This window comes from Rattus rattus, chromosome 8 (assembly GCF_011064425.1).
Source record: "Rattus rattus isolate New Zealand chromosome 8, Rrattus_CSIRO_v1, whole genome shotgun sequence".
NCBI classification, from domain to species: Eukaryota; Metazoa; Chordata; class Mammalia; order Rodentia; family Muridae; genus Rattus; species Rattus rattus.
In genome coordinates, this window is record NC_046161.1 from 46055649 (window position 1) to 46073665 (window position 18017).

Sequence of the window (18017 nt, forward strand, 5' to 3'; positions counted from 1 at the left end):
GCTCCGCCAATTTCTAGCCAGGTTACATTGACGAATAACTTTTTTTGAAGCTCCCCTTTATTCCTTAGTTTAATGCCAATGATAGCTTTTACCCTGATTCCGGGTTGTTGTAATCATTGAGGGAGGTAGTCACGTGAAAGCACTTCACTGTTCTGAACAGAAGACCAAGAGTGAATGCTCCATTTTCAGTTGCAAAGTGCACCAACCACTTCAGTTTGACTAGTGTACTACTTAGGGATTCGCATAACATTTTTACTGCCCCTATCTGTGTTGCACCCTTGGAGAGAGGGGTCAAGCAAGTATTCTCTTGGTGGTCTCCAAGAACCACATAAACCTGTTTGGTTACAAAGCACACACCTGGTTCCCATCCTTGAGGAATTTGCAATCTAAAGACTTCTGAGATTAACCTGGAGTCTCTGGGGGCTTTTTAATTGTTTAGTGAGGTCTCTGAGGGTGATGGTGGTAGCTCGCTGAAGAGGAAGCTTGGTGAAAAGATTTGCAGAGTCCCTGGAAGAGCTACTGTTTCAGCAAAGGCAAGTCTAAGATTGCCCTGAAGATGACTTTATTTATCCTGTAAGAATTAAGTACACTCTCGTCATATTTGTATTGAAAGTTCGTTTACGAAAGAGATAGTGAGTTAAGCATTGTAAACGGAATGCAGCAGGCTAGTAACGTTTGAACCATTGCTGTGTGTACAAGTTACACCAAGTGTTACTCCAAATCCCAGCAGAAAGTACCAAGGGCTGGCAGCACCGAGATAACCTCACAAGAAGTCAGGCACTGTGTCTCTCTAGTGAGTGGATACAGTGAGATAGATGATGGTCAGACTGTTAACTCTCTCCAAGTCTACAATAATTTAGGTTTGGCTGTTCTTTGGGCCCTACTTCCAACTTTTTCTTCCTAACCTACTCCTTCTAACTGCCAAGGAGTATCACTGCTAACACCACCACCATCAAATAATCCGATCTCAGTATGGGGTTATACCCACTGACGTTTTGATGGAACTTAAAAAACACTGCAAAATTAAAACCAGCCAGCCTTTCTAGTTGGTTAAAAATCCGCATAAATTAATGTTCTTTTGTTGCAAACACTGGGCCTATTTCCCTCTCCTAGCCCGGGATCCTGCAGCCTAGCACCGAACTACACCCAGGAGCGGCTGCCCGATTCCCCCTCCTCCTGGGAACAGCTCCACCTCGGGGGCGCTGGAAACGCCCTCCGTGAGTTCCCTGGCACCAGCGGGAGTTTCAAGTTTCCACACGCGGGGCGGGGGCTGGCGGCGGGCGCACGGCGAGCTTCGGGCCGCGCGGCTCCGCTTCGTTCACTGCGGGCTTCGGACTCGGGCTGACCCGCGGCGTCCTCGTCCCTCGGGAAGGCTTCGCGAAGGCCCCGCAGCGCGTCCCCTGGCTGAGGCCCACTCCACTCCGCCTGTGGCGCCAAACCCCGGGGGCGGCCGGGGGACACGCTCTCGCTGCGGCCGCGGTGTTGGCGCTCGAGTCCCGGCCTCGCCCCGCCACTGGCGGGCCGCGGGAGGAGGGGGCGCGGGGCGGCCCCGCCTTCCCCCCCGAGGAGGCGCCGGGCGGCCATATTGCCGAGCTGTCTGCGGCGGCTGCGGCGCGTCTTCTCTCAGGCGGCTCAGGGCTCGCACCGCCGACTCTCCGCTCGCTCGCCGCCAGCCGCGACGCCCCCGCCGAGCCCCGCCTCAGCCAGCCGGCGGCGGGCAAGGAAGGAGCCGCTCATTTTTGGGGTAAGCCCTGCTCGGCGCGCTCCCCGTCCCAGGCCCGGGTGCTGCTCTCCCCACCGAGGCGCTGAGGTGGCGGCCAGAAGTTGCCGGGCTGTGGCGCCGCGACCCGGGGCCTGGCGCGCCTCACAGACGGGCTCGCGCCTGGCCGCCGGAGAGGCGCCGCAGTCGTTAACGGCTGAGCCATGCCACTCACCCGGAGTCTCCCGCAGCTCCGCGCCGTCCACCGTCGGCCTGGCCGCCCCGTGCGTCGGGCGGTGCGGGTTCCCGCCGCCTTGGACTGGGCCCCGGGCCCGGCCCGGCGCGCCCCCGGGGGCCGCGTGGAGCGTAGGTCCCTTGCTCTCTCGAAACCCGGGGACGGGGGGCGGCAAGGCTAGAACTTCTCCCCCGGCCTCCTGTTTGAAAGTCGGGGTGTTGGATTACTAGAGAGCGTGCGGACACCCTAGCAGCGGAAAGGCCGTCGCGTTGCCCGGTCCCACCGTGCGAGCCCGCGAGGCCAGGCCCGAGCTCCCAGCCACCTTTACCTGGGGCTGCAGTCGGCTGCCCGTGTCCTCCCGGCCCCCGGACTTGCCCGCTCCTCGGAGTCGCTGGCGCAGTATTAGCAGACCCCCACCGGGAAACTAAGCATTTCTACCTTTCGGGGCTCCCAAACTCCCATCTCCCAGCTAAGTTAGAAAGGGAGCAGTACGCTATTTCAGTGAAATAGCACGTCTGCACCTACACAGATGTTTCTGTAAACGTTGCCAGGATTCTGGGTGGTTTTGCCCCCCTCCCCAACCCCCCAGGAGTGGTTTTTCATTGGAAATGTGTTTAGAGGTCAAGTTTATAATTTTTTTTTAAAGTACAGTTGAGATTTGTAAAAAGAGGAGTGAGGGAGATGCCTTGTTGGCTGTGTGGAGGCACCAAGATTTGCATGATGTAAATGTAAAAGCCCAAGATAACAAGGGTTCATGTCATGAAAGAGTACTTGGACACTGCAATCTATTGTTGACCAAACATCTTTTTTTTTTTTTTTATAGAATACTTATAAAACTGTGACGGAGCACAGAATAAACAATTGCCCTGTTCATTTTGCTGCATAAATAATGGCTTAATCTGCTTGGCAAAACAGCCCCATCAGATCTGAAAAGAGAGCCTAATGTTTAGGACTGCGTTGTTGGTTTGTTTGTATCTTTAGAGTTTTGTCACTTGCACCAGGGTGTACCTTATCTTTCATAATAATTTCTTCAAATATGACAAAATGCAGACTCCTTTTCAAATTGTCAGTATGCTGTGAAAAGAACCACACTGGCTTTCTTTGCATAAATCCCTTTGAAAACTGTATTTTGGAACATAACTCCCGTTGTCACTAGGAAGTCTTTAGCTTGTCTACAGGAGAAGGAGTTTGATTGTGACACTTAGATGTGAAGCCCTTGCCTCTGTGGGTCCTACATACTGGTTTGCTCAAATGTAGCTTCATACAAGGAGAGAATGTAGGAGGAGCTCTGATGTTTGTAGGATAGATTTAATAGATTTTGCTGTGCGGAAAAACACATTAAATCTTAATTTTGTGGGAATTGTCGTTACCTGGGTGGAGATTACACAGCTTCATTTTTGTGCAGTGGTTAGGGACAACAGGTTTGGTTTCTGCCTCTCTTGGTAGCCGTCAGTAGTTGGGGTTTGGGGGGATGGGGGATGGGAGAAAGGTTCACCAACTGAGTTTTGTTCTTTGCTTCACCATTCCCAAGAGAAGAATTAATTATTAGCTAGTTTTTAATCTCTGGTGAGTGGTTGAAAGACTTAAAGATTTTTATTTTTAGTTTTTCAATCTCTTAATATAAAATTATGTACAGTCTGATATAGTAGGTTTTGAAATGTTGAGTGATGGTGAGAGTCCAGAATTTTCATTCATTTAAAACAACACACTTTAAGTTGAGCCATTTAAAAACGGGGTGACAAATGTTAACTTTCTTTCCCCTAGGACCAGGGCTTTTAAAATCTTGTCCCATTGAGGTAGGGAAGGCTGAGCTGTGCAGAAGAGCATATCCGTGGGGCATAGGCAATAGTTTCCTGTTATTGGTGAAGCCTGGGAGATTAAGTCACTCTCTGGCTTGGGCCTCTCTCATTGCTGCAGTCTGGGAAGTAAGGAAATCACTCCTGGATGACTTGGGCTGATGGGTACTACTTTACCCTGTTGACACCCTGAATAGGGAGCTGGATTAAGTTGCTGCCCCATAAGGTTATTTTAAGTTTCTAGACCATAGGTGTCACTAGAGGGTGTTCTGGGAAAGCCCTGACTTCAGACTCCAATAGGAAGCTCATCCAGTCTGTCCTCAGTTTTTCTGTTCTCTCATGTGTTTTACAGCTATCCAATCTGCCCTATATAATATATAAGTACTATATGCTTCTTAGTACTTATGGACGTATATTTTAAATCATTAAAAACACTATAAAAGGGCCGGAGAGATGGCTTAGACGTTAAGAGCGCCGACTGCTCTTCCAGAGGTTCTGAGTTCAATTCCTAGCAACCACATGGTGGCTCACAACCATCTGTAATGGGATGCCCTCTTCTGGTGTGTCTGAAGACAGCTATAGTGTATGAATATGCATTAAATAAATAAATTTAAAAACACTATAAAAATAATATACTCCATGGTAAAGTTATAACACCCAGAAAGATGTAAAGCCATAGAAAAAAAGCTCATCTTCATGCCCCAGAACTCTGCAGTCCTGTCCATGGCCCCATTTTTCATACAATTGCCTTATGTATAGAAAGTGGTAGTGCTCCTGCAAGGGTGAGCACACTTGTGGATCTCAAGTCTACTAGTATAAGGTTGTGCTGTAGCAGACCTTAAACATCAAATATATTGTATTTTTCAAATTCTTGTCATTTCAATGAAATTAATGGAATTTGATATACTAATTCTCAGAAGTATTGTGTAAGTACATTGGTTTATGATTAGTGGTGAGGCTTGCTTTTTTTCTTCCTAAGGTATAGTGTAAATTCTCAGTAAAATTTTTTACACGCACAAAAACATGTACATATACATACATCTCACACATAAGCACAAAATGCCTTTTGAAACAGGTTTATTATTTATAGCAGCATCTATATGTATTTTTTTTATCTGGAAACTATTTAGAAAGGAGTAGGTGTCTGATTAATTTCTTCTCTGTCTTTAATAGTAGACTCTAGCTAGTAACCAGGTTAGTGGGAAAGGTGGGGGTTGTATGGATTTCCTCCACAGGAGACAGCAATTATGTATAGCAGTGTTGCAAATTCACCAATTTAAAGTAACTAGGGTTTTTGTTCTTAGTTGTATTGAGACAGGGTAGCCTTGGCTGTCCTATAACTTGCTATGTAGACTAGGTTAGCCTGGAGCTCACAGAGATTTTCTGCCTCCAGAATGTTGAGATTAAAGGTATGTGCCACCATACCGTGATTAAATAACCTAGTTTTGTTGAATAGGTAACTTGCTATAAATTTGTGTATGATTAAGCTTTCTCTTTTTTTCTTTATAGTTGACCTTTTAAGTATAATTCTAATTTACATATTTTATGTTACAAACACTATCACTAGATTTATACATCTAGTGAGTGATACAACTAAAAAAATGCTGATTTCTTTATGCTTTATATACATTGGAAGTGATAGAGTAGTAAAGTTAATTTACTTGGAAAGATTGGTAACTGTTTTGTCTATTAGCCAGTTAAAACCAGTAGGCCAAATCCAGCCTGCCCACATTTTTGTAAATAAAGTTTTATTGGCCAGGCAGTGGTGGCACATGCCTTTAGTCCCAACAGGGACTGGAAGGCAGAGATTGACGGGTCTCCAATTGAGCCAGGATGGTCAAGGCTACATGGAGAAACCCTGAAAACATGAAAGAACAAAAATGAAAATAAGCTAGGTTTTATTGGAACTTGTACATTCTGGTTGTTTACATATTGCCTGTGGCTTCTCTTGAGCCAGGATGGCAAACCATGTGATTTAGAAAACCTGAAATCGTTACTCTTTGCCTTTTGCAGAGAGAATTAGCACGTCTCCAATTTGAAAGAAAAACAAGAACAAAAAAATTTGTACTGTATTGAAAGATTGCTTTAAACTGGGCTTTATGGTACAAATCTGTGATCCTAGCTGTCCTGGTCTGAGGCAGGGGATTGCATGCTCAAAGTCAGTCTGGACAACTTAGTGAGATCCCCATCTCAAAATAAAAACAACAAATAAAGGGCAGCAGATAAGAGTTCAATGATAGAGTACCTAATAGGATTCAGTCCCATCGGTGAGGTGAGATTGGGTATGTTTTTACATACAGGAGCAAAGGAGTACTACATTATTATTTTGTCCGAGATAGTGGGGTAACTAACTTTATAAATTGTACTACCAGGAATTGATATCTAGAGGATTTTTTCTCTAAATTTTAGTTATTTCTAAATTTAGTTTTTGGCTTTCAGGACCTTAAATGTTTCTTTTACTTTTAAAAAGTTGAAATTAAATAAGAGACTTGCTGCAAGTGAATTCGTAAGGTTTTGAGTCTTTACATCGTTTAAGATACACTGAGTAAAAGTAATAGAAACTTCTCACTCTGGCCTGGGCCTTCCCCATTAGCTTAGACTAAGATGATTTGTTACTTTGGTTAGCTCTAGGGATGAGTATCCAGGGCAATGGGGAGGATTCATTTTCAGAAGCTTCTCCCAAGATGTCTTCTGCTCCTTGACCAGGATTGTAGCATGTTCCATATCTCCCGATTTCGCCACTGTTGAACAGATTTTTTTTTATTATGTTCTGCTATTTTCCAGTAATATACCAAATACATTGAGTTCTTTTTTGTCCCCAAATGGAAAAAGATCCAAAGTGATCTGTTATACATTAGAAATGCTTAAATGAACATGCAACTAACATTCTTGGTTCAGATCTTAAATAATTATAAAATGAAAAACATTAATTGCTGTTAAAATGCTTTATTAAGTTATTCTACAGGATTAAGTCCAGCCTCCTGCCAGTTTTCACAGTTAAAGTTTTATTTGAACGATTGCAACATCAGACTATGGCTTATGGAACCTAACATGTTTATTTACCTGGTCCTTTACAAAGAAAGTTTGCTGAACTGTTTTTAAGGTGTCAGTCATATATCCAGGCCGTTGTTACAGTATGGTAAATACTGTTGCATTTAGGCCTTAAAGATGGAAGAGATACTGACTGAGGGGCTGACAGGGTAAAGAACATGTGCCATGTTGGATATCGTAAATGTGGGTTAAGTAGGACTGTGGCTTATGCTCTAAGAATTATCTGGGATGTCAATTTTGGATATTTCTTTGTTTAAAATTCTTCTAAATATTCCTGTTTCGTAAATTAATAATCTTTTGAATAAAAGACAACCAGAGTAGATGTGTTTGTTCTTAAAAAGGAATCCTCCCTTTGTAAAACAGACAGTGAGGATGTACAGCATGTTAGCTATGGTTAATTGACTGTGTCTTTTCAAGTGTTATGTCTGTGGTCTGATATGGTTGAGGATAGCTATGTGCATCCTAACACATCTGTAGATGACAGTGCCATATTGAAGTGTCAAAAGTTGGACATTCGGGAGCTGGAGAGATGGCTCAGCGGTTAAAAGCACTGACTGCCCTTCCAAAGGTCCTGAGTTCAATTCCCAGCAAACACATGGTGGCTCACAACCATCTGTAATGGGATCAGATGCCCTCTTCTGGTGTGTGAAGACAGCTACAGTGTACTCATATTCATAAAATAAATAAATTAATTTTAAAAAAGTTGTACATTCATTGAATGGGGGAATGGATTAAACTTTGTTAGATGTCATGAGAACTTATAATTTTCTAGGTTCTAGGTTCTATATTTAGAGAAACTGTACAAACTTAGTTTGGTTTTAAGTAGAGGTGTATAGATCAGAAAGATTACTGTGTACACCTCAAACAAACAGCATGATGATCATAGTCCTCAAATGTGATACTTTAATTCTCAAATTCAGTGAACTAACTGACATGGTTTTGGAACAAGATAAAGTAAGCTTTATTATGTTTGTGTTGGATGTCTCATTGATTTGTACTAGCTTGGCCATTTTATAACGTTAAGAAGAAAATGTTGTCCTTGAAAATAGCCACCAGCTAAAGGATATAAGCCTAGATCATCATCAAGAGTAAAAAAACCCAGCTACTGCTAAGTAACGTCTAATGTCTCAAAATACGTAAGGTGTAAGGAATTTGTAGTTCAGGGTTGAGTCTGGTTCTTTACTGCTACGTGAATCTGCTTTCCTCTAACCATTTCTAACAGTGTAAAAATGTTTGTTTTAGATTTATATATTTATTTTATATCTCAGTACACTGTCACTGTCTTCAGATACAACAGAAGAGGGCATCGGATCCCATTACAGATGGTGGTGAGCCCCATGTGGCTGCTGGGAATTGAACTTATTAATTAGTCAGTGCTCTTAACCATCTCTCCAGCATCTAAAAAATGTTTTCTTAAATGTAAAATGAAGAAGTTGAACTGGAGATGACTGTCTTATTTTAGCACATATTTACAAATGATAATGCTTCATTTGCCTTTCTGATCACCTTAGTAACAATATAGATTATTTCAAGAATTTTTAGGTTAGTTTCCAAATTCAAGACATGTGATTTTTGTAGTTCTGTTTTGCATTTGAGATTTAGAAATTAACTTTCTCAAAATTTGCAAATATGTTTTTAAAAACATCTTTAAAACAGAATACTACCATATGAACAAGTCTCAGATATTTCTAATTGAAATATCTCGAAAACAGCCTTTTATAATTAACTCAGAGCCATGAGTTTGTTCTCTGGATCTTAACCCATATTGCTCAATCATCTGAAACTCAGTTTGTAATAGCAGTCGTAGGAGGACTGGGCCTAAGCTTTGTATTCTTGAATGAGGTGCATAGGCACAATGTCTGTCTAAGAGTAACAATATTAACCCCAATTTTTGTATCAATATAAGAAATATATATCAATGAAAATCTTAAATCTGTATGAAAATAAATTCTATACCAATGTAAGAAGATACAACTTTAATTTCGTATCAATTATAAAGATTTTAAAATTTTAGGTCAGAATTGAAATTCAAGATAATATGTTATTTTTGTATTTCTGTTTTTCATTTAAGTTTTAGAATTTAAAGTTTTCTCAAAACTTGCAAATAATTTTCTTGAAAATCTCTTTAAAACATAGACTACTGCCACATGCGTAAGTCTCAGATATCTTTAGGACTATATCAGCTTGCAGCTTTAATTTTGTTCAGCTTGATGCTGAAAGCTTTCTCAGCCTCTTCTTAAAAGTCCCTTTTGTTGACTAGGACTGCATGAAGAAAACAGAAAAGGACCATCCGGACCCAGACCCAGGCTTTGAAGGTCTCTGACCTCACTAACTAGTTCCATGCCTTTGCGCAAGTCTTATAACCACATCTGCCTTTCTTTTTAGAGGTATAGGGTTTGGAATACCAAAGTAGGGTGAGGAGAAGCAGGCAGTTATGAGAATTTGACCTAATCTGTAAGTGTCTTTAAAGTGAGCATTCTACAGATAGCTTTGTCCTCTGCACTTCACTTTGGAATTACATAAGTTTAAAAAAAAAGGTATTATTACACTATTAAGCTAATATATATATATATATATATATATATAAAATAAACATTTCTTGTTATTTTTAAGGTTTTTAAACCTCAGAGTGTGTGTGTGAACTTGGATAAAGTTGTACCTTTTTCATATATTCTGTTATGAATGGCAGTATCAGAGAGACTGTTCCCCTAAGATTTATCAGGGATCTTCATAATACATTCAAGTTATGTTATTATTTTTTAAAGATTTATAACTTTTACCAAAAAGAAGCAATTATTTATTGATTTATTTATTTAATATGAGTATGCTGTTGCTGTCTTCAGACACACCAGAAGAGAGGGTATCTGATCCTATTACAGATGGTTGTGAGCCACCATGTGGTTGCTGGGAATTGAATTCAGGAAGAGCAGTCAGTGCTCTTAACCTTTGAGCCATCTCTCCAGCCCTCAGTATAGTGGTTATAATGATCTTTATTAACAAGTCTGGTGATTAAATCAAGTACTGTTATTTAAAATGCTGGAAAAGAATCAAGTATATTTGTGTATTTGATATATCTGACATAGACGTAAAAGTTTTGATAATTACATTCAAGCATAATAGGTTTCTTGTAATTTTATGTATTTCGCACATTTATTTATGAGCTTAAACACCTTTGGGAGGTGGTTCACAGGCCTCCCTAGAGTATCCCATGCAGAGAAAAAAGTGAATTGATAATTTCTTTGTCAGTGTCATAACCATTGATTTGCCCATTTACCTAATTGGTGCATTTTAAACTTGTTTTTGTTGTATTACTTCCTAGTTTCCCAGTAAATTGGCCAAGAGTTCTTTTAAAATTTATGTAAAGACAACTATTGTGCCCTTCCATAGTTCCAATCCCAGAAGACTGAAAATAATTACCATTAGGCCTTGGGAAAAGAATAACTTGAAAGTAAAATTAGTTTGGTGTTAATTAATGAGGCTTCAGTGTCAGCATGCGGCAGTGTCTGTGGTACCAGGAGGGTCCTCCTCAGAGTTGAAGGATGAAGGATGCTATATATCAGTCTCCTCTTTGTGGCATTTTGTTTATTCGTGTGGTAGGTGGTGGGAAGTGGAGACAGCTGCTGCCAGCATCCCTTGAGACAGAAGCCTCTAAACTGAAGACTAGGTAGGTGCGCCTACCTTTGTGTTTCTGAGGAGGTTGGTGTGGAAAAGAGATAGGGTGGAACCTCTGAAGTAATGCAGGCGGGGGAGAAACTGGAGTGGCAAAAATTGATCACATTTATAAACCTGCAAGAGAAACATTCAAAAAGTTAAAGGGGAGAAGAGAGTCATTGCTTTATGAATAGTAACACGAAAAGAGTGAGTTTGTATGTTTGGTAGCCATACAGAGAGAGAGGAGAAAAGATGCTGAATAAGTTAGTTTCACGTTAACTTTTCATGTAATCTTTTATTTTCTGTTTTGCTACTGGCAAATGCTAGTTTTATTTAAAGTATATGATCCTATATGCACCATTCATGGTTAATAGTATCTTGATATGAAAATTGTTCGTTGATCACTAACTTGACTAAAACTTAGATTTTAATTCCACTTACACATAGTTTGTCCTAGAAATTTTAAAGGTAGAATTCCTGTGCATACCACATTATGGAATATAACAGGTTAGTGAAATATACCTTTCAAAGTTTCACATCTGACTTTTAAAAACTTTTTATAAACTTTTAAAAATTTAAAAGTCAAACCCTAGGGGCCGGAGAGATGGCTGAGTGGTTAAGAGCACTGACTGCTCTTCCTGAGGTCCTGAGTTCAATTCCCAGCAACCACATGGTGGCTCACAACCATCTGGAATGAGATTTGAGACGCTCTTCTGGTGTGTCTGAAGAGAGCCACAGTGTACTTACATAAATAAAATCATTCGTAAGAAATCAAAAAAATAACTTTCTAGAGAGAATTGTGATTATTGTGATTTGGGACTGATATAATAATTGCTGGCCACAAAGAAGCCCCCCAGAAGCCCCTCCACAGGGATATGCAGTGCAGTACGGCTGGCAAGGTTCCCCCTTTGGAGAGTTCACTAGGGATGTAAGCTCTCTAAAATGATCAGCTATGAAAAACAAGCCTCTTAGAGCTGAAAAATCAAATTAAAGAGATATAGAGTAAATAAAAAGATTTTAAAATATTATACCATGAAAGTATTAAAAACTTTTTCAATCAAAAAAAAAAAAGACTTTCTAGTGATGTTATAGATTGCCTAGTGATTAGAACCATTGCTGCTCTTCCAAAGGACCCAAGCTAAGTTCCTAGCACTCAAATTGGGCCACTCACAGCCACCTCTAACTTGAGCTCCACATTTTGACATCCTCTTCTGGTCTCAGCAAACACCATCACACACATAGAAATGGAAATTTAAAAATCTTTGAAAACATTTTTCTATTAATAAAACACCAAAATTTTAAATCCTAGATAGATAAAATACATTGAAAATAACTGAGAGTGGGGCTGGAGAGGTGGCTCAGTGGTTAGGAGCAGTTCTTGCTCTTCAGAGGACGCAGTTTGAGTCCTAGAGCATACATCAAATAGCTCACAGCTGCCCGTACATCTGGTGCCAGGGCATCTGATCGCCTCTTTTGGCCCCGGTGAGCACCTGCACACACATGGCATACATCCACACAAACACACATACACATAAAAAAAAAATCAATCTTAAATCTGGAGAAGCTGGACCTGTATAATTCTAGCACCTGGAAGCAGAGATAGGGATACCTCAAGTGCGTGAGTCCTAGTAGGACAACCAGAGCTACCTTGTGAAACCTGGCCTGAAAATGCAAGACATACAGACACTCCACTGTAGAAACCTGCCGGCCAGAGGAGTATCACTCAGTTAAACGGATGGACATTTTGAAAACATGGTCAGAGATTAGATAGAGTGTCAGAATGTGTTCAGAACTACTGAGTGAAAAGAACCTAGACAGAAGAAGAGGCGTTGCTAATCGATTGCTAGAATCCAAGCAAAGCTAAGGCTTTAGAATGAGGAAGCTTCCACATGAAGCTCAAGAAGGACAACCAAAGTGTGCATGCTTCAGTCCTTCTTAGAAGAGGGAACAAAAATATTCAGAGGAGGAAATAACAAAGTTTGGAGCAGAGACTGAAGGAATGGCCATCCAGAGCCTGCCTCACCTAGGGATCGGCCCATATACAGCCACCAAATCCGGATAATATTGCTGATACCAAGAAGTGCTTGCTGACAGGAGCCTGATAATAGCTGTCTCCTGAGAGGTTCTGCGAGAGCCTGACAAATACAAAGGCAGATGCTAACAGCCAACCATTGAACTGAGAACGGGGTCCCTAATGAAGGAGTTAGAGGAAGGATTGAAGGAGCTGAAGGGGTTTGCAACCCATAAAAGAAAAACAATACCAACTATGGACAGATCCATGGCTCCAGCTGCAGATGTAGCAGAGGATAGCCTTGTTGGGCACCAGTGGAAGGAGAAGCCATTGGTCTTGCCAAGGCTTGACCCCCTCCCCGCACAGTGTAGGGGAATGTAAATGCGAGGAGGTGGGAAGGGGTGGGTAGTTGGGTAGGGGAACATCCTTTTAGAAAAAGGGAGACGGGGATGGGATGGGGGGGTTGTGGACAGGATTCCGGAAAAGGGGATAATATTTGAAATGTAAATAAATAGCCAATAAAAAAAATGAGGAAGCTTACCACATATCTGGCAGTTTGTAGGGAATCTGACACTAAAGAAAAGTAAGTGTTGTTAATGTAGAAAGATCAGTGCAAGGGGGAATGACTTAAATTGACAGCTGACTGCTCAGGGGTGCTAACAGTTGCCAGAATAAAGAGACATAGTAACAGCCAGTGCTAAGCAAGCAGCATCCACATGGTGTGTGTACAGTTCTATTACTGCTTATGGAGAGGGCTTTTACTGGGAAGATGTAACAGTTCTGGAATTGCTTACCTGATAACCAGCCTAAAAAATTATGTAAGTGAAAAATTGACATTTTATCAGAAGTCAGTTTGGTGTATTTTCTGTCAGATTGGTTAAGCAGACTAAAGTGAGTAGAATGAGAGATTAAAAAAAATAAACGCTTGTCTTAGCTTGATCTAACATGTTACCCAACACATACAATGTAGTATTTTTGCTTATATCTGGAACAAGTGACACTGCACTAAAATTTAAATATTGAAACAAATGCAGAAACTATACAAAATTAGTATTTTGCCTATAGACCTATAACTCTTGAATTTGAAAATGTAAAATGGGAAAACAATAACAAAACATTTAAAATAGTTATTAGAAATCACGATTGAAAACCGAATATTTAAGAGCTTAGTAATGAGCCAGAGAAGTCCATATACAAATCAGAGGATACCAGGCATTTGGCCCAGGATTTGAGGCCAGCCTGAGCAAGAGGTTCTAGGTCATTTTGTGAAAGAGTAGAACATGTGTGAAAAAACAAAATTCAAAACCAACAAACAGAAACAACCCAAAACCATTGACCTTGCAATGTATAAAAATGGTGTAGCTTAAATGTGTGACAAATGTTTCCTCCACTCAAGATAGCACTCCCCCCCCCAAAGGAGAACTGTATCCTTAAACATTTCTTAGATGCTACCTTCGTTTTGAACATGAACGTTTGACTTGAAACTCCTTTAACTCAGCTATAAATTAACTCCTTTAATTCAGAAAATGTGGCCTGTGAGACTGAAAATTTAGGAGGGGTGATAGGGAATAGGCTAGAAAAAGTTCAGGAGTGGGGGTTTAATACCTACTTCCTCTTGAATGTCATTGCCAGTGACTCAGATACAAACATGAAACACAGCCTACAGAGCTCCAGAAAATTGTTTCTGTGTATGTAGACGTTTATTGGCATGTGTGTGAATAAAATTTAGGGAAATTACCTTATTTGAATGTGTGTTAATTTAGCTGGGCCTACAACTATCTTCTTGGCAGTAATAGTATCTACATAAATTTTAATGTCTCTGATAGAACATTAGTCACAGTTTTGATGCTGGAATTTTTTCCTAGACGTCTGGTAAAGGCTTGGTAGATTTTTCAGAAAGGCAAACATTTTCGTTGAAGGACAACAGGGTAGTCCTTCCCTGCTAAGGTGGGTGCCTTAGTGAGAGAAGTCACATGTCAGCATTAGTAGGGCTGACTGTTGTAGTGTCAGCGGGGTCACTGACTAGCTGGGGACTAGCATAGCTGTGTTGCTACGCAGAGCTGTGGCTCCTTGTACACTTTAGATAAGTACACTATTGTGTATTTTCTTTTTCAGTTTTTAGAATTTCAAAAAGAAAAATAATTTTTAAGAAAAACCATTTTCATCAGATTTTTTTTTTTTTTTTAAATCTGACAGTACATAAGAAAGGAAATCCTGAGTTTTCCTTAGACTTGAAGCTGCCGTCTTCATCAGTACTATCTTTTCCCACACAGGGCTGGGGCATGGCTGCGCTTGGACGGGAGAGGCAGTCTTTAGGCCTATAGCGGTCAGGTTTTCTTGCTGTCTTTTAGATGAGCGTCCTTTATGCTGTGCTGTTTGAGATGTGCAATGCTTCCAGTACTGTACATCAGGCTTTAGGGCATGTGAGATACTAGCCCAAGACTTTTGAGTGTGAGCATAGGAGCTCAGAGTGCCACTTCTAACCTGCTTTTAAAGTACCCTACTTGTTATCTTATCCCTGCAAGGCAGAGGAAAACCCTAATGTGAAGGGTAACAAAGCATCTTCCTTTTCTCTAACAGGCGATAATTGTTTATAGAAGTGAAGAGTTTCTGAAGAAGGTAACAAACAAGAAAAGGAAAATGCCGAAACCAGTAAGTGTTTTGTTTCTTTTGATACTGCTTAGCATTGTACGGGCTGTGAAGAATAATCATGCGTGACAGGGTGGTTAAGGTTAAAAATAATAAGTTTGGGACCAAGCTGTGTAGTTGTATTCTGACTTTCATAGTTAATCTGTATGACTTCTGTTTAATCCATTTTGCTCTTGATTTCCTTTATATAAAATACATAATTTTATTTACTCAAGGAGGGAGACAGGGATTATATAAGAAGAATCTAGTATACATTTTGTTCTCAATAATTTTAAGTTATTGTTAGGAGAAACTAGTGAGAGTTATGCCGGAACTATGCCTGTCAACTTTCTCGTAATTCTAGTTTGATGCCATGACCGTGATATTAATGATAGCCCAAATTTATATACCTGTGATGATTTTCTTTCTGTTTGAAGTCTGTTGCCTGCCTTTGGGACTGTTTCCCATTACTGGGTTGCCTTGTTTAGGCTTAATAGAGGAGGTTCGTAGTCTTGAGGTACTGCGACTTGATATGCCATGGCTGGTTGATATCAAGGCGGGCAGGCCCTTTTCTGAAGAGAAGTGGAGGAGGAGTGCATGGGGTGTGAAAGAGAGGGAAGATTGGCAGGAAGAGACTGGGAGGGGTGGAGGGAGGGGAATTGTACTGGGGATGTAAAATGAACAAAATTTAAAGAACTAAAAGAAAAAGTGAAACAGTCCCACAAACTTGGAGGAAACAGTCCTTGGAGCTAGTCACTTGGCTCAGTGATTACACGCACTGCTCTTGCAGAGGCCCTGAGTTTAGTTCCCATCATCCATGGTGGCCATCTTACAACTCCTCTAACTCCAGCTTCAGGGGATCTTATACTCTTCAGAGACCCACTTGACACCTGCACCCATATAGGGCAAATACCAGCACACAAACACATACATGCATCTTTCTCTTTTAAATACATTCTATTTGATACTATCATACATGATATTCACCCCACCCTATTTCAGCTCTCTAACCACCCTACCTTCTTTGTTTCTTTCTTCCCTTTTGAACTTAAGTCCTCTTGTTTTATTTAATTTAATTTAATTTAATTTTATTTTTTAGTAATTCACTAAGTTCAGTTTGTGCTGGGGTGCTAGGACCATTTATTGTATCATGGCCAACCTACCATGAACCACAACCTTAAGAAAACAAACCCAGAAACCATCAACCATCAATACTCCTGAGGAATGGGAGATTCCTGAGCCTTACCCCATTCCATGCTAGAATGTTGACTGGCTTGATCTTACACGAGCATGAGTCTTTTGTAACCAGTCAGAGAAATTCTTCACTTAAAAAAAATTGTAAAGACCTAATGGTTTTGTCCTCACGACTCTTTTTGTGTTATACTTGATTCCCCTCTGTTTCCCGCCTGCCATCTCTGAGCCTGTTTTTCTCTTACGCCCAGTCCTCCTCATCCTCCTCAGCTTGTGTTCCCTAGCTTGTCCCTACCTTACGGATCCTTCTCCTCACACATATTCTCTCTCTCTCTCTCTCTCTCTCTCTCTCTCTCTCTCTCTCTCACACACACACACACACACACACACACACACACACACACACACCGTTACATCATCAGATTTGTGTTTTGCCTAAGGTTGAAGTATTTGAGTCTTGACTCACTTTACGTAATGAACATGATGATTTCCAGTTGCATTCATTTTCCTACAGATGTCTTGATTTCATTTTTCCTTATGACTGCATAAAATGCTATTGTGTACAGGTATAACATTTATCGTGTAGGACGTATCAAAAGATACTAAGCTGATTCTGTTTCCTGCTTGTTGTATAGTAGCAAACATGGACATGTAGGTGTCTCCGTGACATGTCAGTGTGTGGTGTGTCGGTTTGGAATCTAATTGTAGACTCAAGATTAATAGCGCTGAACCATAAGTTATATTGTGAAGAACCCCATACTGATTTCCATGGTGGCTTTAGCAGCAGTGAAGAGGTTCCTCTTTCCCCTTTGTTATCATTTATTTTCTTAAAGATTGCTATTTTCAGTGGAATCTCAGCATATTGCTCAGTTTATCATTTAATTATACAAAGTAGCAAGCTTCTATGGCATCATTGTATATGAGTTTTATAATGAAGAAATATGAGGTAGTGGATGACACAAGATACTGGATGACATTCAAAGTCTCGGGGGTTACATTCAGCTTAAATATCTGATCTATATTTAATGCCCATATGTCCTTTGGGAGGTGGTTCTTTCCTGTACCATGGGTTCCAGGATTGAACTCAGGTCAGCGGGCTTGACAGTAGATGTCTGCCTTTGTTCACTAAGCCATCTTGGTGACCCTCTAGTAATTCAATGAGGTATTTATAAGGTATTTTTTTCTCTCCTTTTTAAGATTTCCTGTAATAAGAATCAAACTGTATCACTTTTAGTAAAACTAGAGATGGCGTGTGGGTCAGCTGTGGAGCCTTGGCTGTCATGTGTGAGGCCTGTCACATTTCCCAGTACTGTCCCCCCGTTTTAACTGTACATGCATATGCCTATAATCCAAGCAGGGGGGACTGGTAGGGAGGAGCATTTCAAATAGGCCAAGCCTGAGTCACATGGTTAGACTAGCTCAAGAAGCAAGTGCTAGGGATGAGCTTTGCAGTAGAAGTTTTCATAACGTGCACCAAGCCCTGGGTTTGATCTCCAGCATCCTGTTCCAAAGAAACACTACAAGTCAAAGAATGTTCTCATGCTTACTACTTTGTAAATATGTTCTCTGTCTTAATAACTTTATTTTTTTTGGTTTTATTACAGATAAATGTAAGAGTAACTACAATGGATGCTGAACTAGAGTTTGCCATTCAGCCCAATACAACTGGCAAACAACTTTTTGACCAGGTATCACTTCATCCCACAAAGCATGCAACCTGTGTGTTATGTGACACACATGCCTGAGTGGGTAATT

The 18017-nt window shown here is 40.8% G+C and overlaps 1 protein-coding gene across 2 annotated transcripts in view; it reads left to right on the forward strand.

Annotated features, from left to right (window-relative positions):
- The first annotated feature begins 1476 nt into the window (after window positions 1-1476).
- Window positions 1477-18017, forward strand: part of Rdx (radixin) — a 57418-nt gene continuing 40877 nt past the window's right edge. Inside the window, exons 1-3 of one of the 2 annotated variants that reach the window (XM_032909270.1) lie at window positions 1477-1744; window positions 15024-15095; window positions 17867-17950. In XM_032909270.1, coding sequence (XP_032765161.1) covers window positions 15084-15095; window positions 17867-17950 — 96 coding nt within the window. In that variant the 5' untranslated portion in view covers window positions 1477-1744; window positions 15024-15083. The remainder of the gene's footprint in view (window positions 1745-15023; window positions 15096-17866; window positions 17951-18017) is intronic. The other variant, XM_032909269.1, reaches the window with a different exon arrangement.